This window comes from Corvus moneduloides, chromosome 7, assembly GCF_009650955.1.
Source record: "Corvus moneduloides isolate bCorMon1 chromosome 7, bCorMon1.pri, whole genome shotgun sequence".
Classification (NCBI taxonomy): domain Eukaryota; kingdom Metazoa; phylum Chordata; class Aves; order Passeriformes; family Corvidae; genus Corvus; species Corvus moneduloides.
Window position 1 is genome coordinate 18,758,887 of NC_045482.1, and position 23,087 is coordinate 18,781,973.

The 23,087-nt window shown below is 41.7% G+C and overlaps 1 protein-coding gene across 3 annotated transcripts in view; it reads right to left on the reverse strand.

Annotated features, from left to right (window-relative positions):
• ITGA6 (integrin subunit alpha 6) overlaps positions 1-22,370 on the reverse strand; it is a 43,113-nt gene extending 20,743 nt beyond the window's left edge. For 2 of the 3 annotated variants that reach the window (XM_032114861.1, XM_032114862.1), the window contains exons 1-4: positions 22,135-22,370; positions 3,856-3,983; positions 3,387-3,466; positions 1,413-1,668 (exon numbers count right to left, since the gene is read on the reverse strand). In XM_032114861.1, the coding sequence (XP_031970752.1) occupies positions 1,413-1,668; positions 3,387-3,466; positions 3,856-3,983; positions 22,135-22,295 (625 nt within the window). In that variant the 5' untranslated portion in view covers positions 22,296-22,370. Of the gene's footprint in view, positions 1-1,412; positions 1,669-3,386; positions 3,467-3,855; positions 3,984-9,188; positions 9,207-22,134 lie in introns of those variants that run through there. The other variant, XM_032114864.1, reaches the window with a different exon arrangement.
• Between the last annotated feature and the right edge of the window lie 717 nt (positions 22,371-23,087).

Consider the following 23,087-nt stretch of genomic DNA (forward strand, 5'->3'; position numbering starts at 1 on the left):
AAATAACAAATAAATGTTCCCAACTTATATTAATTATGATGAATGAGATAGTGAGTGCTGTTATGGGACAAGCACAGAATAGTGCACTGGGTTAGTGTTCTCTCTCTGTTCTGTGTGCCAGAAGCTCATGCTGCTCTACAGAGAAGCCATACAATGATCTGGAAAACATGGGATACTAAGGAAATTATAAATAAAAACATTGAACCAGTTTGGTCAGAAACCACCCTCATCCCCTATTTCTTAGCCTTATAAAGCCTCTCTTAAAATGGAGGTAAGCACACAGGAGTTTAAAAAAAATTTTTTTAAATTACAGTCCATTATGACAAACACCAGTAATATATTTAGAAACGTTATTTAAGAAGAAAAAAGCTATTGTTCAATAAAAGGTGTGCTTCCCTTTTATCAGCTGGGATAATTAAGGTTTTGGCAAGCACAAACATGTTTTTCCATTATACAGAAGAGAACTCTTAGGGCTGTCCTAGCACTTCTCTGCAATTAAAGTCAAATGGTGTCTGCACTCAGTATGCTGTTTCAGGTCAGTCAGATTTTGTTGACAGATACGTGGAAGATTAAGTTTTCACTAAAGTACACCTTGTGCCAGAGCTTAACGCACTGATTTAGCACGGTTCATACACCAGGCACAGGTGTACAAGGTGGAAAAACACAGTGGTTGGAGGATCAGATGTTCTCAAGAGGAAAGTATTTACAGCTGTTGGTCTAATGAAGTGTGATGGGAAAAATCACTTCAAGAGCCTGAGCTGGTCATTTAGATGCTTCTGAATATAAACTAACAAAGAGTATCTAGGGCTTTTTCCCCTTAAGTTTTGGAATATCTCCTACATGACACAGAGTACTTTGCTCTTAGACAGATTATCCATGAAATTTTACATGGACATGCATGGATTTAGATATGAATGTATGTAGTATTGCTGTTATCTTCCTGCAACCTTTCAATATTTATTTCATGAAGTACTGCTTTCCACAGACTTCACAAAGAATAAAGGGGAGAATACTGCAGAATAAGCATAGAGTTCAGCAGCTATCTAACATTCACTCAAATGCAGAAAAAAGACTGGTCAAGTAACTTACATAAATTTAGTAGTTTGTTCCTGTATGGAAGTGTCCAAGTAAGCCCTCAATCCCACCATAAGATTAAGACTAATAAGGGGAAAATTTGCTGTACATATGTGCAAAGTTCCATTTCTATTTATAAACACACTCAAAGGACATTTAAAGAAACTTCAGTAAACGTTGATACAGAAACACAGCATTTTGTAAAAATAGGGTAAAATCATTACATCCCTATTATCTCCTCTCCCCTTAAAAAAAAATTATTAAACCTTTGGATGCAACCTTTGAGAGCAATCTCAGAGGAAATGGGAAGGGTAGGCAGGAAGGAAGCCAAGTCATACCTTTCCAGTTGTAAGTGCCTGGGGCACCAAACACAACATAATGATAGTCTCTAGTAAAAGTAGCAGCAACACCTTGCTGACAGGAACCAAACTTCTCATGGCCTCTTAAACGACCATCACAAAAGCTCCATACTCCATTATCCATATCATCCTTAATAGTGAGATCCTGGCTCAGCACATAGCACCTTCCAATGATATCCCGGGTTTCCTGCACTGTGTTTACATACTGCCTTTTCTCATAGCGATGTGCACACGTCTGCAAGACAGAAGAAACAATGTGTGATGTTTCTGTGTGTCATACACAGGTCACCAAAGAAGGCAGGGCTCCTCTAGCTACCAGTGCTGTAAGTCATGCTGTAGACACACCTGCAGTGCAGAGTCCAGTGTTTCCTACAGGCAACCTGTGGGAAAGGTTGGGTATCTACAGACACAAGTCAAAGCACTCCACTTCATGGTCAAAGAAGGCCACAGGGTTAAATCTCTAAAGCCCTTCCTGATACCTAATCCCTCTCTTTCAAGAAGTGAGGAGAAAACCACCCTCTCTCTCAAATAAAGAAATGGCTGTTTCCCAACAGCTCTCAGAGTTGAAGGACTTTCAGACTTGTGCAGGACACAAGAAGCTGGTTCAACTGCCATCTACCCAAGACTATTCAGAACTTGCCCCTTACAGAAAAGTGCCACTAAGCAAAAGCTGAAAGCTTTTCCAGTGAAGGGGAGGGAAGTTGCTCCTACTTCCTCTGTTGGATGTTCCATTTAAAAGGTAACTGTCATTGGGGCAGAGCTGAAGCACTAAACACATCCTGTTCCTTATCCTTTTAGACTATCCCCTGGGAAAAGAATTCTACTCAAATATTTAACACAAAGGATGAATAGCCACAGGGTTAAGCAGTGTAACCACCAAACCCCTTTGCCAGCAGTGTTTCTCAAAGAATCAGATGTAGCAGGTTGCGTGAAGAGCACAAGTCAGGTTTCTCAGCTGACAAACGTTTTCTATGGTTCCTATCAAGGCCTAAATATTAGGCAAACACCCAGCTGCTCCACACTGAGAGCACTGCAGTACTGTCCTGCTGCAGTGACCTCCAGGGTGCTCACACCTCATCTAATAAGTGCATTTTCCACTTACCACTTATAAAGAAAAGACAAGACAGCATTAGTTGATGACTAATTATTCAGTGAACAGGACTGTTGCCATGTGCTCCTCTCCACTTTGGGTTCTGAGACAGACCAAAGCTAGTTATTACAACTTCTATATGCTTAAATAACCAGATTCACGTCCTGAAGTCACCTGCCACCAGTTTTGGAAGCACTGACATAGCCCTCCAATTAGATGGGGAAGCTCCACTGCACACCTACTTTATGATGTATCTGGTATCCTGCAGCACCACAAGAGGTTTATTTAACTGAGAATGTTACTTTTTAACCTCTTTCTGTTGTAACTCACGAATACTTTTTCTCTCTGTTTAATATAAAATAAAGAGTATCCACATATTGTATAAAATGAAGACTAGCAAGTAGTCTTACTGCAGTGCAATGACCACATTAACTCACAGGAGCTACTCAGTGGAAGTCCCTGATAAAAGTAAAGTGAGGCTGATCATCTTGGAAAACAGGCTGGTGACAGCCTGCTACTTTTACAGCCTTATCCACTATTCTTCCCTATTTCTGCAGCCACTGGTATTTAAAAGAAACAATGTGCATGTGACAAAAAAAAAGTGTTCCCCTTGAAAATAAACTGTCCATCCTAGATTGTTACAAAGGTTATAAAAAGAGGCTAACTCATAGAAAAATAATGTAAAGCTCTTACGACCTCAAATGCCTTATTTTGCTAAGGAGACATTTAAGTCTTTACCTACAGGAAATCAAAGGAATAAACTTAGGCAAGTTACCTTCAGCAAGCTGCACAGAAACACAGACCATTCAGAACATGTAGTGTAGACCCCAGATGTTTTTGTGAGTTAGTCCTTTAGCACTTACCACCACATTTCCTCCTGGCCCCTGACTTTGGACAGTTACACCCATCCATTGGTCTTCTTTGCTCTCCATCTTCGGGTCAGCTGCAGAGTATCATAAAACAGCTTCAAATATTAACAGTTCACTATATTTTATTTTTTCTGAAGCCCATGTCAGGAGAGACTCTTCATACAGAACACCAGATAGTCTGCAGGTGGCAGTGTCTGTACACTTTATCACTAAGAGCATCCATTTTATTAAACTTCTGGCCTATTACTTCAAGTTACATTAATTTACAAAAGAGGAGGAATCTACCAAGATTTAAGCATCTCATACTACCTCAGCAATTAAGCTACAACTTCCTCTGAGGCAAAAAGTAGTTACGTGTAAATCCCTAGAAGAAACTGTCTGATACACTGCCTCAGGAAAAGACATCAAACAAGAAAAATCAGACAACTGTTTCAATTCAAAACAAAAGCACTGAAGAACTTACTCTCCTCATCAAATTTGACACGCATGCAATTGGTATTTGGAGACGTAATGTCACAGCTGTACAGCCCTCCTGTTCTGTTGGCTTGTTGGGCTGGAAAGGCCTTTTCCCGAGGAGCTCCAACCAGCAATCTGCAGGTAAAGCAAAATAATTCAAAGAAAAATGTAGAAGGAATATTAGAAAAGAGAAAGCCAACAGAATCAGGCAGTGTTTTCACTAGAGGTTTGACATGCCAAATTTGAAGATGGATGAAAAGCTACACCACAGCACTGCTCTTTTAAAAACAGAAAAGAGGAAGCAGCAGGGGAGAAGAGAAGCTGTATAGCAGTAATGCAGATTACAATTATTGGACCTACAAGCCAGTACCTGTATTGTTACTACCGTTTTTATTGTTGCAATATTCACTGAGGGTGGTTGATAAAAAGTAGGTGTCTGGCAGTTTTGGGAAAATCATCTTTCTCTCAGGGCATCAAGTGGGGTATTTTTTGCCTTACTAGAAATTGTTCATAAGGGTGGGAAAAGTCACTAAAATGACCAGAAACCCCCACAACAGTAAATACAATTGTTCCCAGGCTGTCTTCTAGTTTTACACCAGTCCTATGCGACTGTTTGCCTAAATTTAAAGGCACCTTAGTATCTCTGACCAAAGCAAGGTCCCTCCTGGCCCAAGGAAGTGTTCACTGAACTCTTCCAGGGTCTGTGCGAACATGCACTCCCCCTCTCCACTCCTTTGGCAGATACTTCATTTTGAAGCTGAAAATGGTTTTCTCCAACAAATCTCTCATCAAGAACAGGCCATTCCCACAAAGGACTTACTTCTAATAAATGGCTACTCTAACAAGCCCTCCTTTGACACTGTTCTGGTAACCAAATGCAAAGGTTCTTATTTTAAACACTGAGTAAAGCAAATTTCCTTCTGTATCCACTGTACATCATGAGTATTTATCACAAAACCACCAGCAGGCATATTTACTTGCAAAATAAGGTGTGTCCAAAAAAAAAATCTTACATTGTCTGTTTCTTTGCAGTGTCACATACACAGGAAGCACAGCTGCCTCTCAGACAGCTGACTGAAATTAGTAGCAACCAGCGTGCAGTGGTTTGTGGAAGAAACGTCATGCTCAGCTGAAACACTGAGGAAGAGAGAACAGTGTGTGGGTAAGTGCAACACGGCAGGCAGGCAGGCAGGATGGATGGACGGACAGATGGAGGGAGAACCAGGCTGTGCTTCCTGACCCTTGGACATAAAACACTTGTGAAAAGATATCCCTGACATTACAGTGTCAAGAACAGCAAAGCTGGGACTACAGTTGGATCCACAAGGCTCAAAGAGGACCTCAGACCCTCTTTAATGTCCAACTCTAGTTTTGCTTTGTTGTGGCAGTGGGACAAAGCATACTGCTGTCCCTCAGAATGCTGTTCTTACTAAAAACAAGACTCACTTTTCTTCATATCTAACAGAGAAGACTGGATCAGTTACAATCAATATGTGCTTTTTCTTATTAAGAAAATGTTTATTCATTCTCTCTAAAGTAACAAGACCCAAAATTGATGCATTATTAGAAAACATGCATTTTTTTAAACTTTTTTTTTAATTGTTGTATTGTGCAACAACCAAATTTTCACTATTTCTACAGGACTAAATTCTCCCACAATTCATTCTCCTCCTCATGAAGGTAAGCCCCGTGAATGCTGAAAGTAATTTTACAGGTAAAGTATTTGCCCTTGTGGACCATGCACAGGACATACCATGTGGGTGGGGTTTGGTTTAAAATATTTTCTGCTTTTCCCTCTATGTATATCTGCCATCTTTTTCAAATATTTTTTCAGAAACATAGCAGTCATCACAAGAGTTTGTAAACAACTATGATTTTAGAAAGGCATCAATAACTTAATTTTCTAATTTTGGCAACAGTGCATTTAATTGTAATCTCTTAGAGTAATTCTTCTGCAAAGTGTCCGTTTCTGAGTTATTCCTGAATGGGAGAATAGATACATTCTCTCCTCAGTTCTATTACTGCCCAGAGAAAGACAGATTACTTTTTTTTTTTTAACATTAACAACTGTAATTTTAGGAAAGCAGAGGTACTGATTTATTATCTTACAGGAATTTTTATTACTTCTACTTTTTCATTCAAAGCTTGGGGGATAAAAATGATGTACTGAATTTAACTTAGAGAAATCAAAAACCTTTTGTTTCAACATTGTGAACAAAACTAAATGTTTCTTGAATTTAAATACTTAATTTGGTTTAATTCATCCATCTGCATACTACTGACAGTGGTGGTGCTGGGTCAAGAAAATTAACCCTGTTCTTTTCTACAGGATAGTGAGACTACGTCTCCCTCTAGCTGAATTACCTTTTACAGCATACCAAAGAAAGGATCTACTGAGGCACGAGGGACTAAACAGTGGCTAACAGAACATGGAGTGGAAACATGTGCCACCTGCCATAAAATGCCCCAAACATTCGGTGGCATCTTGGACACCGCTGAGGTCAGCAGATGAAAAATGAAATTGCTCAGCCTTCCTTCAAAAAAAAAAAAAAAAAAGGTTTCCATCCAACATGATCCCAAATGAAACAGGCAACCTTAGATTCTTCCCCCCCATCCAAATCTTGCCTAAAGTTATTTTCCACTGTAAACAAAGAATTTCAAAGCAGACTTACTCAAAACCTTCCAGCTTTCAAAGAACTGTTATCAGGAATCCTGCCACTAGTCTTCAAGGTTTATCAAATACAAAAATCTTCTCTTAGGTACTTCACTGCAAGTCCTTACAACACAGGCCAACAGAAGCACATACTCAAAAAGGATTAGATCAGTTCAGGTATAATACTATGGTAAATCCTGAAATGTATTTTCAAGTAGCTACCAAAGACCCATTAAAAAGTGGCACAACTCCTTTGTAATTGTTTACTATTTTTCTGCCCTAAAGGCCACAGCAGAGACTTAACCTATGCCCCTGGGTTCTGCAAGACAGCTTACTGAAGGTGATGATTATAAATGTTATGAGGATTATCAACACTGTCAGGAATCTAAGTAAGAAAGTCATAGGCATCTAATCTTTGGCTGAATAAATGAAGCAAAACAAAAAATTCCTTGCAAACACACTGTGACTTCTGATCAACAGAGCTGCTGTTCAGCTTGCCTACCTTTTAAAAGGTACATTTGAAGAATCAAAATTCTATTATAAAAGCCAAATTACTTAATTTAAAAATAAAAAGTGTGCACAGAAGTATGACATGAACCATGCATCAGTGTGAATTTCAGCATGACTGCAGTAGTACAAATGAATCAGCTCATATACTGAGCTGTGCTACGTGCTCAACAGAGTCCTTCCAGACAGAGGACACATTCCAGTCATTACTCTATGGCTACTTACTCAGCTGTGATTTAATAAAAGAATTTTAATCAAGTTTGAGCTCATTATGCCAAAATCAGGTTAGCTTTTTCTGGAGCTATGTATGTTCCATTTTAGCTTTCTCATTGGCAAGCAAAACCTCTTTGTCCAGGACAGAGGTAAGGGTAGAGTGAAGGGATGATGCTGTCCCAGCTATCACTATGTCCTTATACTGGCAGATGAAACATGGACGCTTAAAACCTAGGAACTTTTCCTCTGCAAATGGAGAATGACAAAAATAAATTCTTAATTTCTCTTCCCCCATGATCACAGTATGATTCATTTTATTCACTGGGACTTCTCCCTGAAGATCTGTGGACATAGTCTACTGTAACTACTTTCAATTATGTCTGAATGCCCAAAATCATGCTCCAGAATCCATATTTAGATAACAAAATAATGCCCCAATGTCAAGACTGCAGAGTGGGAGATGAAAACCCAAGAGACTCCAGCATGCAGACAATTTTACTGATTTTTCTATCCCATGCCAGGTTTGCCTTGTTACTCTACAGAGAACAGAAGTTCAGCCATACAGTATACTGAACATAAACATCTCTGAGCATCAGTTTCTGTCAGAGACTTAGCTTTTTATTGACTTATGACAACTTAATATCTAATGTTTACCATGAGTCCAACGTCAGACAAAAGTAGTATTGCTATTCCTCCTGTAAATTACAGAAACAGATTCCTCTAACTACTTGAATCCTGATTTTCCCCATACATCTTGCTTCGATATATACTATAACCTAACAGGGTTTTCCCTGGGCCAATCAGACTGCACAGGTGTTAATCTACAGAAATGTAACATAATGAACTATTAATAGAATTTAATTTAAAAGAAGCATCTATCAAGTGACGGTGTTGGGAAAAAAAAAATCTGAATTCTCTCATACCCTGGCATAAAACTACAATGTTTTTTAGCTCTAGTTATAATTACAATACATGTCTTCCATTTTCAAAATAAAATTCTAATTTGAAACCAAATGAACCCGTCCAGTTGCTGTATCAGCTAGAATTATTTTATTTACTGATTTCTCTTAATTACTTCTTGAAGATACATAATAATGACTGAAGTCCCACTGCCAATTATGAGTATCTGCTGGTTTACAGGGACAGGTTTACTCCCTTACAGCCCCAGATTCACAGCCAAATTTAAGATACTCCCCTAAAATTAGAGCTCCAGGATTGGCATATAACAACGTTTAAGCTAATTGACCTTACTGAGGTGCAGTTTTGGCTCAGGTGGATGGTGCCTGCCCTGCACAGACACCAGTGACCCCAGCTGTACCTGCATGTGCAAGGCACAGCTGGAACACAACAAGGAGAGCTGTCCCATGCTCTCAAGACAGGGACCAGCACAACACCACATCCCTCCGTGGAACCCCATGGCACAGCTACACCCACCCTACCTTGCTGCGGTGCGACATTGCGAACACAACAGCTGAGGCAAGAAAAACTCCATTTCACTAGTTATGCCAAGCACTACTCAAGTCTCAGAAAAGATATCAGGGCATCTTACTGGCTTTATCTGCATCTGGAGCAGACCTTTGGATAAGTGTGTGTAGAAAACAAGCTTCATAAACTCACATATTTCCAAGAAGCAAAAGGTGAGAACTCACTGCCCACATTCAGGTAGGCACCAGGCCTCAGTTTGTCAACTGCTGTGGACCAGTGTTGCAAAAACATAACTATAGGTCCAATTCCAGATACACAAACAGTCTATAAACTGTAGGTCTGGTTGCATTTAGAAGAGCCAGTCTGTGCCGGTTTGGACAAACCTGGAGGAAAATATCCTCTGGCAGAAGGCAGGTTACAACCAACCCTACCCCACCAGGTTCGGGAAAAAAAGAAATTTTCCTCAGAGGAAAGTGAAAGAGATAAAAACTATTTATTTAACAAACACACAGGAAAAGGGTAATAATGCTAAACAATAAAACCTCTCGCTGTGGAGAGAAACCTGGGAAGATTCCAGAGTCCTTCTGTAGGTGTGGTCTCTCTCCTCCTCCTCGGAGCTGGGTCGTGGGCCCACCTCCAGGGCCTCCACCTCAGTAGAAAATTCTCCCAGTGTGTTCTGATGTTGAAACGGTCCAGAAGAGAAGAAGGGAAAAAAAAAACGAAGTCCCAGGAAAATAAAGTTCAACCCTCCATCTCTCTCCGGAGAAAAAGAGCCAAAAGCTGGCTGGAAAGCAAGCAGGGTGCTTCCTCTGCTCTTGCTGCTGTTAGAAGCAGGGGAGTCTGTGTATATCGGTGTCCTTGAACAAGCTGCTTTGAAAGTTTGCTCGTTTTTTTTTCCCTCTCCCCCCTCTCAGGCTCAGTTTAAAGGCACAGAAAGGCACAAAGTTAATTTCTGGGCATAGAGCAGCGACAGGGGATACACATCATGAAGTCACCCCAAGACACAGTCGTATTCACAAACAGCACGAATTATTGAATGCAACATACAGCATTCCTCTGGACTGAGGGTGAGAATGCATTAACTGCAGAGCAGTTACATACAGCACTAACAGTGCCATTGCAATCACAAGCTTAACGTCCCAGGTCAATACACAGCATAGCTGAGGACACAAGGCTTACCAAACAGTGTCCCTTCTGGGGAGGGCAAGGAGGATGAACCTGTCTGTCTGTCCCTGCAAGTTCGCTCAAATTCTCATCCCCCGGTCGGATGCAGAAGTGGGGTACTTTTATGCCGTATTCACTATCATTGTGCAAAGCACTGTGGGTAGGACTGCAGTCAAATCTTCTGTTCTTTGTGGGCAGGTTTGCAGAATACATCTTGGCAGGAAGTGTTCTTGGTTTGTACAAAACATTTCTGGGTATCAGGTAGAAGAACGAGACCACGTGGCCTATGCCTCACTTGACATTGCCACCTCCAATGCCACGGCAACACAAATCACAAGACCTCCATCTGATTTCCACACTTGCACCTAGAGGAACCATGGCCTATTGAGCTTTGTATTTTTTTCACCATTTTATGCTTCCAACAACCAGTATTCAGCAAGAACAGTTACATGAACATCAAGAAGAAAGGGTGTAACTTCATTTAATCAGATGTGGCCCAAAAGAGTTGTTAAAATCCAAAGTAAAATACACAAGCTTTCCATTTCAACATATATTACAGAATATTAAGCAGTAGGGTTCAGATTTTAAAACCCTCCCTGCTTCAATTGGCAATTCTTGAAATGTTTAGTAGGTGGCTGTGGCTCCTTCTCAGCTAATGAAAACAACAGTGAGAACTAGGAGTGGTGTCTGCTCACAGCTATGTGAACTCCCTCCAATACTGCTCATGAAACAATCTTGCTCACTTCCAAAAGGAAAGTCAAAGTTAAGATGAGAAAACCGTATCAAAAGAAATCCAGAAAACCTCCAAGCTCCTGGAAGTATTCCCTCACTCCACAGTGAAATTCTTTTCTTCACTTACAGCCTGGAACTGTCCAAGGGTAACATATGATTTTTGCAACGTACTCCAGAGAAGAAAAATTATCAGTAATTCATTACAGTTCTGTTTTGGAATAAACACTTAATCAAAAGAAATCAAGTAAAAGTAGGGAGAAGATCATCTATGTTTTTTTAGAGTAAATCCAGTTCATCAAAGTAAGAGGCTTCCATGGAGTAAATTACATTTTGATTTAAGCAAATACAAAAAAATACCATAGTCTGCACCAAACTCAGATACTCTGCTATCTCCCAAAGTTTTCTTCATTCCTTAAATTCTTTCCTTTTCCATGGCATCTCCTACCCAAACAAGGTACAACATCTTTGCCAGCCTCTCTTTAGAAGTAAAAGCAACACATCAGTAGTGCCTGCTCTGAGCCTTAATAGACTGGAGAAGAAATCATGGTAGTGTTTCCTGGGTCAGAAACCATTAAACATTTCCGCATACAGGCGAAATAAAGTAATCACTGGTGTAAGTAATTTCCAATTTTGCAGGCTTCATTGAGCACAACTGTCCAATTTAATGTTGCTGTTCTCAGGTAACAATGCTGCCGCTGCAGACTTTGCACTTCATTATGTTTTCAGAAAGTCTCCACAAGGGGGGCAAATTTGGAAACTGACAAAGCTAAAAGCCATGAAACGTCTCACCCCTGAATGGACAGTTAAGAGTCCGGCATCCTTTCATTCTCCCAGTTCCAGTGCCTTCTTGGGAAATGAAGAAAACAGAGTAACTAGCTCTAACTCAGATTAAATTCTACTACAAAATCACCAGTCACAAGTCATCTATCAAATGTTTAAAACCTCCTGGCAGAGACCCCTGATCACAATGTGGGCATCTACAGCCCTCCACCTGAGCTATATTTTCAGTCCTCTGCACTAATATGGTCTCAACTGTTTTTAAAATTAACAAACACAGAAGACAGATGCATTTAACCACCACAATATTTCAACATAACTGAAGCTGGTCAGTGGGACAGACTGTGTGTGAATATTGGTGGCACCACCCCTGCTTTGTGCTTGCATTTGGCATTCCACAACAAAAACAAGTCACAGGACAAGAGCACCACAGACTAATTAGCACAGAGAGGTTGTCTCTTCACACACTCAGGCTGCTAATAGGAAGTGGAGCTGAACTATGGGACTGGGCTCCTCCAAAAAAAAAAAAACCCTCCCCAGCAAAATACAACCAGTAACTGTGTCAGCAGGGAACTTGTTTGTGATGCTTTTTACAGAGACACCCATCATGGTCAGTATGTTCTTAACAGCTGTTTTAAGTGACTGAATATTCTCCTGATCTGCTACTCCATAGCTACGTTTTTGAACTAACAGTGCAAAGCCGTGGCCAAGTACATCATTAATCTCTGTTGCCTGGAGGCTTGGCACTTGAAGGATTGCAATTTTCATTTTATTTCTTCAGCCTTTTTTAGGAAACAGATTATGATAGAGGCTGGAAAAAGATGCCAAAAGCAGCACAAGGACTAGGGCAAGCTACTACAAAGCAAAACTGGAACTACAAAGATACCTGTTGTTCTGGAAAGGCCACTTTTTTATTGACTTTCTCAAAGTCACGTGGAAAAATAAACACTTTCCCATCACAGTCCAGAGCCCAGCCTGTCTAGATTTGAAACAGGTTTTGCAGATCTCATTTCCATTGGTACAAAGCATTTTTCTTAGAAGAAATGGTACAGTCTGCTCCAAATTTGTATTTCAAAATCCAGTTTTCCATTTCAGACACCACTCTCTGGCTTTAATCAGAAGATACCTCATAGTTTTCATACTGTCAAATAGCAAGTGCAACGTGTACACTGCTTACAGGTTTAATTTCTCCCTTACAATCTCTGCATTTTTCAGATTCAAAGGGAAGAACACCTGTGCCAGGAACAGACCTGATTACAAACTGGTACTGTAAAATATGTATTAGACAGTTTTATAATTAATTTATGATAAAATTTTGGAAGAAATCATGTTAAAAGGATTTTCACTCAGGTTTTCTAACATGGCAGTACCTGGTACTACATAAAATCCTCTTACAATAACATGCAGTTTAACTCAAGAAGTGACAAGTGCACCATTTCAAGAAACTAACTTGGGAGCCAAAGTCCTGGCACTTCTAGCTCAGCCCCATAGTCACCTTGTCTGCACTGGAAGGACTGAACTATGGGAGTCCCACCACGGCCAGCTGGGCACAACCCAGCTACTCTGCACTTCAGATGCACTAAGCTACAGGTCCTGACAGCAGCAGGAGAAGCAAGCAAGGACAAGTGCAGCAAAGAAGCAGGGGTGACCCTGCAGTCCCCAGCTACCTACAAGCACAGAGAGAGTGAACCGTCCGCCCCCACTGCCCCACCACTGCAATCTTGCTCTGCTGCCAACAGCGCCCACACAGCAGGGCCCTTCCTGGCCATTGCCTCATCCAGTGCAGCCCCTGCTCTGCACCAGAACAGGCCCTTGCAGAAGAAGCTGCTATATAACATGGCCAGTCTGTGCTGTGATCAGTGTCTTGTGGACATGGCTCACTCCACAGGCACAGTAAACAAGTGTGTAACAGAAATTAAGAATTACTGTCTCCTGCACCTGGGCTGCGGGTCATTCATGCCATAGAAAACCCCAGAATTCATTTAAACTTCTTCACATTTGCAGGACTCATCTTTGTATCCCCACTGCACATGGCATCTCCATATAAAGTTCATTAAAAATTAAAGCAGCACCACATCATATATTAAGTACATGTTTCAGAAAACAAACATGAAAGCAATGAAAATATGGAAACAGTTGCTCAGACTTTCTTTTTTTGGGGGGTGGAAAAAAGTCTGAAAGCAGTGTGCCCAGTCAGTATTTGAAGGCACTGCTTATTTGAGAAGTAACAACCTTAACAGGCTTATACTGTTCTATGTTTTGAAAGCCATTTAAAAAAAATTATAGTAGTTCTAATTCAGCACAGAACAAATATTTGGGTTGAAATGTCATTCCTCTATTTCCTTCACAGAATGAAATACATCAGTTTCATTTATCACCATAATTAAACTATTAAAAGGCATGAAAGAAGTACAGCAAGAGGGATGGACACTTTACTGTAGAATCAATGGACAATATAACACACTACAGCAACTAATACAGCCCTGCAGAAGTTGAAGAGCAACTGCTCCCCATGCTGACAGAAGCCATAGTTCCTTCACTCATACATCCATCTATGAGATCACCCCTGCTCCTCCTTTTCCAGACTTACCACCATCTCCTCTGAATTGTAGGGGGAATACCAAGACAGGTAGAAACTTCCTGCACTAGATCTACAACCACATAAATTCTGGCTGATTCATGGTCTCAACAGAAGTTCATCACATTTAGTTAAAACATACCAAGCAGCACCCCAGGGGGAAGCTCACCCACACCAGACCAACACTGGCACCCTTGAGCTAAGCTGTGCCCTGCCCAGCTGCCAACCTAAGCCCATGGACTACAGAAAAGTACCCTGTGGGAGCGGGCTGAAGAACTCTGCACGTGTAGAAAAAGCGTGGACCTTCCTGATATATAATCCCTAATAAGCGCTATAGAGAACAAGTACAAGAACAGCCATCAAACACACACTTCAACAGCCTGAAGGTACTTGCATGCTAGAGCACAGTTCAAATTATTCCTTCAGTCTTAAAGCCATCATAGCCCTGGGATAAATGCCTATAATAGGATCCACAGTTTGAGTAAGACTTTTCTTCAAGCCATGAACTTAATGACAAAAGCACATGTGTCACCGGGTACATGACGCATTATGCCCTCATGCCTTCAAATTAACTGAAAACACAGGCACTCATCACTTGGAAGAACATCACTACAATAAGGTACTTTCCTAGGAGAAACAGGTCATACAAATGCCTGTGCATCTGGGATGCTTAAAGAGCCTTTCTTTTATGTTCCATGCAGATACTCAAACACTAATCAAACAGATCAACAGAATTAAATCATACATTCACAAGAAACTGCTCTATATACACATCTGTGGAAGAAGAAATCATTATTTTTTATTATGAATAAGAATGTACAAACTGAGAATTTGAACCAGCTTTAAAAACAAGATTTTTTGCAAAATAACTTATGTTTGAGACTATGCCAAGAAATCCACTGCATTCTCTTACTCTGTATACTGCTACTCCTCCACATGCACACATACTTAGTTTTTACATGCATCCCCTCATACATACATTTTTTTCTTTTGCCACTCCCCACATTCTCACTTGAGCAGAATCTAGAATTAATTAGTTGTTTTCGGGCATTTTTAACACCCTATGTTCCTGTAATCTGCAAGTTGTGGAAACGGTATTGCAGCTATTTCTAGGACTGGATCTGATCTGACAACAAAAGTATTCTTCCACTATATGCAGGAGCACAGCTTGGCTGGAAAGAGAAGAAACTTACATCTTCAGCAATATTCTGGGACCACACTACATAATTACCAAACATTTCTCCAGCAGAAAAATTGAGTGGATAAAAAGATTACAGAGACTTGCAAAATTACACCATATAGTATGGCATAGTAGCAGCTACAGGAGTTTGCTGTATAAGAAAAAAAAATATCAAATTTATTTCAGCATCTTTGGCCAAGAAAATGTAATTTACACTTGAGGGTTTTTTAACACTACACAAAGATGGACAATTAAAATGTCTTTTCACACACTCTGCTAGAGATCATTAATGTCTAAGAGCCAGCAGATTGAACCACTATGCAGCTTCAGCTGCACTGATGACAAAGTGCAAGGCTAACCAATCTTCATAGTTCCCTAAGCAAAGTATTGTGAAAAGAGCAATAAGAAAAGGACACAAAAAATTCAGCCTCACATGGGGATGGTGTCCTTGCTATCTGCAACAGCTGGTTGCCACTTTTGACCACTTCCAGGATAAACATGCATTTCCCTCAGATCTTTGACCCATGCATGTGCTGCTGAGCAAACAACTCTGGGCAATACAGGAGTGAGTTGTTCCCAGCATATTTGCAATTCTCTGTTTTTTAAAGATATATTTTATAGACCTATTTTTGATAAAGGTAACAATGATAGATGAAACAGGCACAGAGTAAGCACATATAGCTCCATTGCAAAAAAATGTCATCTTCACTAAAAAGGAAGTAACATTCAGTCTACCAAAATTCTGCCATTCCTGTGGACACTAGCTATCAGCAAACTCAACAATGCTGATCATTCCTATCTGCTGTTCCCTATTTCTCAGACGATCTCCAAAGTCCTTGAAAGCAGAAAACAAATGCAAGGAATACAGCTAAGAACTACCCTAGAAGCTCGCTAGCTGGCAGTGAAATCCAGTGCAAGATCTGTCCATGTTACCTTGAGGGACTAGAGTACATTTTTATGCTGTAAATGGAATCTTGCCAGGGCCCATCCCATACACCCCTCCTCTTCTTTTTTCCTTGATTCAGTGGACCTTCTCCCTCCCAAACACAGTCTGAACATCCTCACACACATTAGCTCAACACCTTAAAGGAAATCAACATTAGGAAATTACCTATTTTTAGATGCAGCTCAAAAGGAACTAAAGGAAACAAGAAAAATAGTCACTGCTCCAACAGATCCAAAAATGATCAATGCATACTAGTAAATGCTTCAAAAATCACAATGCAAGAAGCTGCACCTTTTGCCTTTCACTGTTATTTTGATACAAAAATCTCTCTCAGGTACCTCACAGCAGAATACACACAGCCTGTCCTTTAAGCTAAACCAACATAATTGCAATTCTCTTTTCCAAAGTAACTGCTATGGAATTCTCAAAATCATCTTAGAAAATGTGATAGTCACAATACGTTAAACCAAGGGAAGTGCATTTTAACAAGAATATGATATGTTTTATGCTAGAGCTGCAAAAGGAGATTTATTAACCTATGGTATAGTTCTTTTTTTTTTAACATGTAGAATGATTCCCTTAAAAATGGAAGTAAAACCTTTTTTCCACATTCATGTTTGTTTTTCTAACCTATATTCTTCTCCCATTACTTTTAAAGTAGCAACTTGCTTATGTACATTGCAATCAAAAATATTCAGTGCTAATAAACAAATTACTCCATGTTTTCCAGACTACTCTGTATCGTTCTTTCATCAAATATTCCCGTGCTGTTACCTACCCTTGCTAAATACCCCTATAAGGTGTTAATCTTCCAGCTAATGTTTCACAGTACAGACAACCATCTGCTCATTCACTAATACAGATTTTTACTTACTTGCTCTTAAACTGACATTTGCCCAATAGCCTAGTCTCAGTCTTGTCCTTTCCACAGAATATGTCCTCAAAATGTGGCATTTTTGCAGTTATGGATAGACTGATTAATCTAGACCCAGGCTGGTTCTGAAACATTTAAGCAACAGCTGATTTTAAACAGCAGTTCTTTCAAAATAAATAAGGTATCTCCAATGAGAATTTACCAGAATGCATTCCTTACAAAACTTACAGTTGTTCTGGTACATGTGGGTGGACTTTAACAGAGGAAAAAAGAATGGCCCATGCTGACTGGTGAACAATTTACTGCTGTAATATGCCAGGCAATCCAACATGCTGATTTCATTTATTTGGTGGATTAATCAGACAGAAAAAAATTAATCAGTAATCACTCTTCTCTGCTTGTTAGGCCTTATGAAAAAACCATTTATGAGAAGCCAACCTACCTGTCCGGCTTCTGCCACCGATAACCAAGAACACAACTCAAAATCAGTACTGGGAAAAAGCCAGCCTTCTGTAGTTTGCTCCTCCTGTAACAACTACACAACCCTTATGCAACATAAATTCATCATCTCACTTCTTTCACCCATGATATTACCATGATGGATCTTCCTTAAAAATCTGTCCCTTAACACTACAAGAAAACTCTTCACCTACTCCTCCCTCCTCCTTCCCAACTTCATTTGATCCTGACCTTCGCCACAGGACATCTCTCTTGACCACAGACAAACTCCTCTACTATCACAAACTAAGAAAGCAAATAAGCATACTAAGCAGGTTATCCAAGAATAGTTTGCATAGACAAAAACAGAGAGACGCTCAAGAAAAGAAAATACTAGGTGCAGTGACACAGTAAAATCATAGCCTAAAAAAAAAAGGAAATTGATTATAAATCCTTTCTTTTTTAATTGACAGAAGCACTAACTAAAGACCATCACTATTAAAGCTTTTCAACCTGAAGGTGTAAACATGCATTGTTATTAATTCAGTTCACTCGAAGTCTGAATTACACTACACCACCTCTGGAAGCAGAAATTGTCATCTTCTACTGCAGACCAGCATAATCCAGCTCTTTGCTGCCAGAGCGAAGTGTCTCTGAGCCCAAGCCCTCATAGAACACAAAAGTATTGGCTAAACACCACTGAGGATGCACTGCAGCAGTACAGCAATGTCAGCAGTCCTGCTGACCTAAGGCAGCTGTTATGTATTGATATAACAGCTCACAGTAGAGACATGCAGTATCAGCAAAACCTGTGACAAGTGAAAATTTCAATAAGACACTGCAATTTCTAGGCTGGTGATGGTCAGTACAGTCTTGACATAAAGTGCCTATCCACAGATTTTCAGCTGGGGGGAAAATCCTGCATGTTGGTAACTACAGTGTCTTCCCTTTTTTGCCTTACACAATAACAAGAAGTCTACCTGAGTTCAGCTCCATACTTCTACTGAAAATAATATCAGAAATACTTGCAAGTAAATCCTTGTGGGTCCCTTGCAACTCAGGATATTTTGTGATTCTATCATTCTAAACTACAAATAAAAACTGGCTAATGGGTGTTAGGTTTACAGCTGAACTGATCTTAAGGGTCTTTCCCAACCCAAGTGATTCTAGGATTCCGTGATTCTATGAAAGGAATATACAAATTCAGATATTCTTGATGCTTGTGTTTTAACTCAAGATGCTTAAATCATTGTGAATTACAACCAAACTGGAATGGACTTGCTGGACATCTTACATGGAGTATGCATACATACAGACTGTATCTCTATATATTCTATAAAATTACATATATATGACTACACGCACTACATATATAGTGAGTAGCTAGTAATTATATTTTTATTATAATAGTAACACATTTATAACATATAGTAGCTAATACATATATAATCAGAGCAGACTCCATCTAGAGATGCTGGATACACTCACATTTTCATTACAGGACTACTTACCTTTTAACCATGTTACTCCCATAGCTATGCTGTCCCCGAGTCTCAGAGCCCTCTAAGTTACAAACCTTCTTCCAGTCTGCAGATGAAATGCACTGCTGTTGTGCCACTACCCCCTTCCAGAACCAGAACTCCCTTTCATCGTACTAACAGATTACAAACAGAACAAGCTTACACAGGGCAATAACTCCTTTAGAGCTCCATCATCCTTTTCTGCTGCCTGACTCACTGTGCTTGACAATGAACCAGCACCATACACGCAAATTCGGGGAGGCTGCCTTGGTACCTCCAACATTAATGTTCCTCAGTGCACATAAAGTTTACGTTCAGCTGTCTTTCACACCCACGTACCATTAGCAGTCCACTTTCAGTCACCACAAACTAAAGTTTTTCTCCTCTCCATCTGACAAACCTTCCAAGTCTTCTAACCTGAAGATACTCAAAACCAAAATCTTGTTACTAGTCCATTGCTTTATACTCAGTACCATTTACAACTAATGTCAAAGCAATTGAACAGTCATCTGTTCATAATGTTGAGAGTTAAGCAACTCCTCATTAGCAAACATGGCATTTGTAGCTAACAATAATAAATTACGATTGCCATTCAAAGCTAATATGCAATCCTCAGTATCCTGTGACTAAGAAAAAAAGATGATCAAAAGCAAATACCATGTTTAATCAAAGGCTATTTCAGCTGTACCTCTATTTGTCACACTTCCTAGATATTCTCCACCCTCATCTTTACAGAGGATTGTTGTAATGATTAACACTGAATTATACGGTGTGAGGAAGAGGGAACCATTTCACTTAACAAATGCTTAAGTGAGGTAAGAGAAGAATTACACATCATTTCGTTTGTTTTACCAAGCCTTGCTCCAAGCCACTAGCCCTTGAATAGAACCAATGTATTTCAACTTCTCTCATTTTCTTGTTTTCCCAAAGATGGACTGATCTTGCACATGTCTACAGAAACAACGTTTCTAATTTTGTAAAACCAGAGGGGTAGAAGGGTGCTCAAGCCAGCAGGTTTCTTTGAAATGAAGGTCCCTGCCAGATGAGAAACCAAGTATCACTTTTAATTACGTTTCAGTGTCAAATTGGAGTTCGTGTACTTTTGGAAACTACTTAATGTTCACACTCTAAATACAACTGAGTTTTGAAACTAGCATCCATTCAAGAAGAAGGGGTAAAATAAATACTTCTATCTGACTAGGAGATAGCTGTACATAGATCCACTTTAGCAGCACAGGAAAGACACAGACCAAAATGCAACTGGGAATGCAGAGGTAATGCACCCCTGATTCCTGCTGTTACAGGTAACAGGCAGCATGCAGGCATTAGACATACTTGTTTCTCAGTAGTAGACTTCAGTATGACCTGAACATACTCTGTTCCCATAACTTTCTACCTTCCCCAAGTATCTGGACAGCAGATACCATTTGTTCCATCAATGAAGAGTCAATCAATTTAGAAATTGCATGCAGTTTCCATGGAAAAGACCACACAAATCCGTAGGTTCAACCTAGCTCATTTTTATCTGATATAAAAATGCAGACTAATATGGAAGGCTTCTCTTCAAGACAGCCCACCAAAATTCCTGTTTCATAAGACAGAACTCACACAAAGTGAGTTAAACACAGCTCAGTCCCCAAGAAAGATAGTTACAGCTCAGCATATTTAATGTCTTATTCTCTTAAAGCCACACACTATTACTCTTACAGGCAGACAAATTATATTCAAAGTGACTACCACATGCCTGTCTGACATAAAAGGTTTCATTCCAAGCATGCTACCCAGCAGCTACCCAGGGTAGTACTCCAATGCTTTATGCTAAAACTCATGGATTTGAAAAACGGCCAAAACACCTCATACTCAGAAGTGCATGTCACCGTAAAACGCAGTTTGTCTAGTCTGGTTTTGTCTCTAATGGAGACCCTTGGTTCTCATGAAAGCCTGGATTCAAAAAGTCATGTCAAGGCAGATAGCATCTGGCTTTGCTCTTTTGCCACATTGGATTGCCTGAGGAAGCACTTACTAGACATACAATACAGAACTTTCATACCAATAATCTCTGAGGCATTTCAGCCAAATAGTACATACTAGCTTGAATACTGTGACTGTCCTTGTGTTTCTGCTGTTTCTTTCTTCCCAGTAATTGGCTGTCTCTGCATATTCCTACACACTCATTCTGCCAGTACTGACAATACAACAGGAGACTAAGAAGCTTCAGGCACTGCTTTCTTAATAGTACTAAAATGAGACCAATGCAAGAGTAATCCTGTCAAGAATTAAGATACAGGCTTCTGGAAAGGAGCTCACAGATTTGCATTTCATACCTCAGGATGCTACGGGTCATTTTATCTGCTAGATGGAAGATGAAATGTGGGTGTATGTGATTTATACTCCTCCACACACTATAATTTTTATGAAATCCCACAAGAATGGAAGTGTGAGCAAAATGAGCCCACAGGATTTTTCAATTTACCACCTAACTTTATGAAGAATATTATCTCTCTCCAGCTTCCTTCTCCCATTAACTCTATATGGATAATGGGCGTATCCTGCCTTGAAGTAAAACTAAGTATTTGAGGAAGGGGCATTTATTTAACAATACTTTACACTCACACTCCATGGAGCACTACTGGATAGGGTGGGGTCCAGCACTGCTCTGCTATGGACACAAAGCAGCAAAGATGCTGAAGATGTACACAGGAGCCTTATTCTGCCTTTGTAATTTCCCAAAAGAAGTTTCACGCATATGCCGCTAGCACCGACTCAGTTTCCCTGACTTCTTTGTATCACCTCTCATCCGCACTCCCGGGCAGGGAGTTACCCGAGGTTACCCGAGGCCGGGTACGCACAGGGAGAACAAACCCAAGAGGCTGGGCAGGCTCTGGCGGAGCAGATCACGGCTGCCCCGGGCTGCAGCCTCCCGGCGCGGCCCGCGCAGGAGAGCGCTGCGGCGGGAAGGGCTCCCAGCGGCGGCTGTCCCTCGCTTCCCCTTTCTAGCCCCAGCTCCCCACAGGCCATCGGGGCGCGGGGGCGGCCCCTCGCTCCGCCGCACGCCCCCGCCGCTCCGCGCTGCCCCGGCTCCGCAGCGCCCCGCGGCAGGTGCTGCCCCATCCCTCCGAGGGCCCCCCTGCCGCCCGGCCCCGCTCCCGCCGCAGGCCGGACACCCCGAGGGGGCTGGCGACCCCGGCCCGCCGCCGCGGGAAGTTTCCCGGCGGTGCAAGGTAGGAGGGTCCCCGCAGGCGGCCCGGGACGGGGCCGGGCGGGGCGCGGTGCACTTACAGCCGTTTCTCCTGCGGCTGCAGCTGCCGGTGCATGGCCAGGGAGAAGCCGAAGAGGCTGCCCGTCTCCCCGCTCCAGCTGATCACGTTGTCCGTGTCCAGGTTGAAGGCGCCGGCCAGCCCCGGCAGGAGGGGCAGGTAGAGGACGAACAGGGCCGCCATCTGCTCTTGCCCGGCACGGGAACCTGCTGCCAGCGCCGTCGCCGCTCCCCCAAGCTGAGCGCACCCGCCGTGCCCCGCCGGCTCCGCGCCGGGCCCGCCCCGCCCCGCCCCGCCCCGCCCCGCCCTCCGCGGGTGCCCGGCCCCCGGCGGGTACGGCACGCCGCAAAATGTCCCCGGGGCCCGGCCTCCTTCCCCTGGGAGGGGCAGCCGAGGGCGTGGCCCCGCCCGTGAGTCGCCCGCCGCCTCCGGGGGGCTCACCGTCTGCCGTGCCCCCGGTGTGTCTTTGGGTGTCTTTGCCCTTCGCGACACAAAATAAAGCCGTGCCGGGGGCGGGTCACGGCCGCAGGTGAGGGCCGGGCCGTAGCCCGCGCGCACCGTTGGGGAAAAGGGCAGAGAGCCCCCAACGGCGGCGGGCGGGATGTGTTTGAGCCATCCAACCGTGTCCCCCTGGGGGCTGATAACGCTCTGGCTGCTGCTCAGCGGTATCAGCGTACCAGTCGGTCCGGGTACCGACCACAGGCGTAAGACATTGCTGAAGTGTGCTAAGGTTGATACAGAACTATGGAAAGCATAACCCCAGTATTCAGTCTGTATTCCCCAAACAACATGCAAGAGAAGAAGAAAAAAAGAAGAAAAAAAATATGTATCTCTGTTTTCCAGACTCTTCATAGAGCACTTGAGAACAGAGACTCAGGATCACCTGAATCTCCTCCTCCAGCATTTCCTATCTCTGAACACATCTGAGAATTTCTTACCCCTACCTTTTAATTGTTCAAAAACAATATGTGGGTT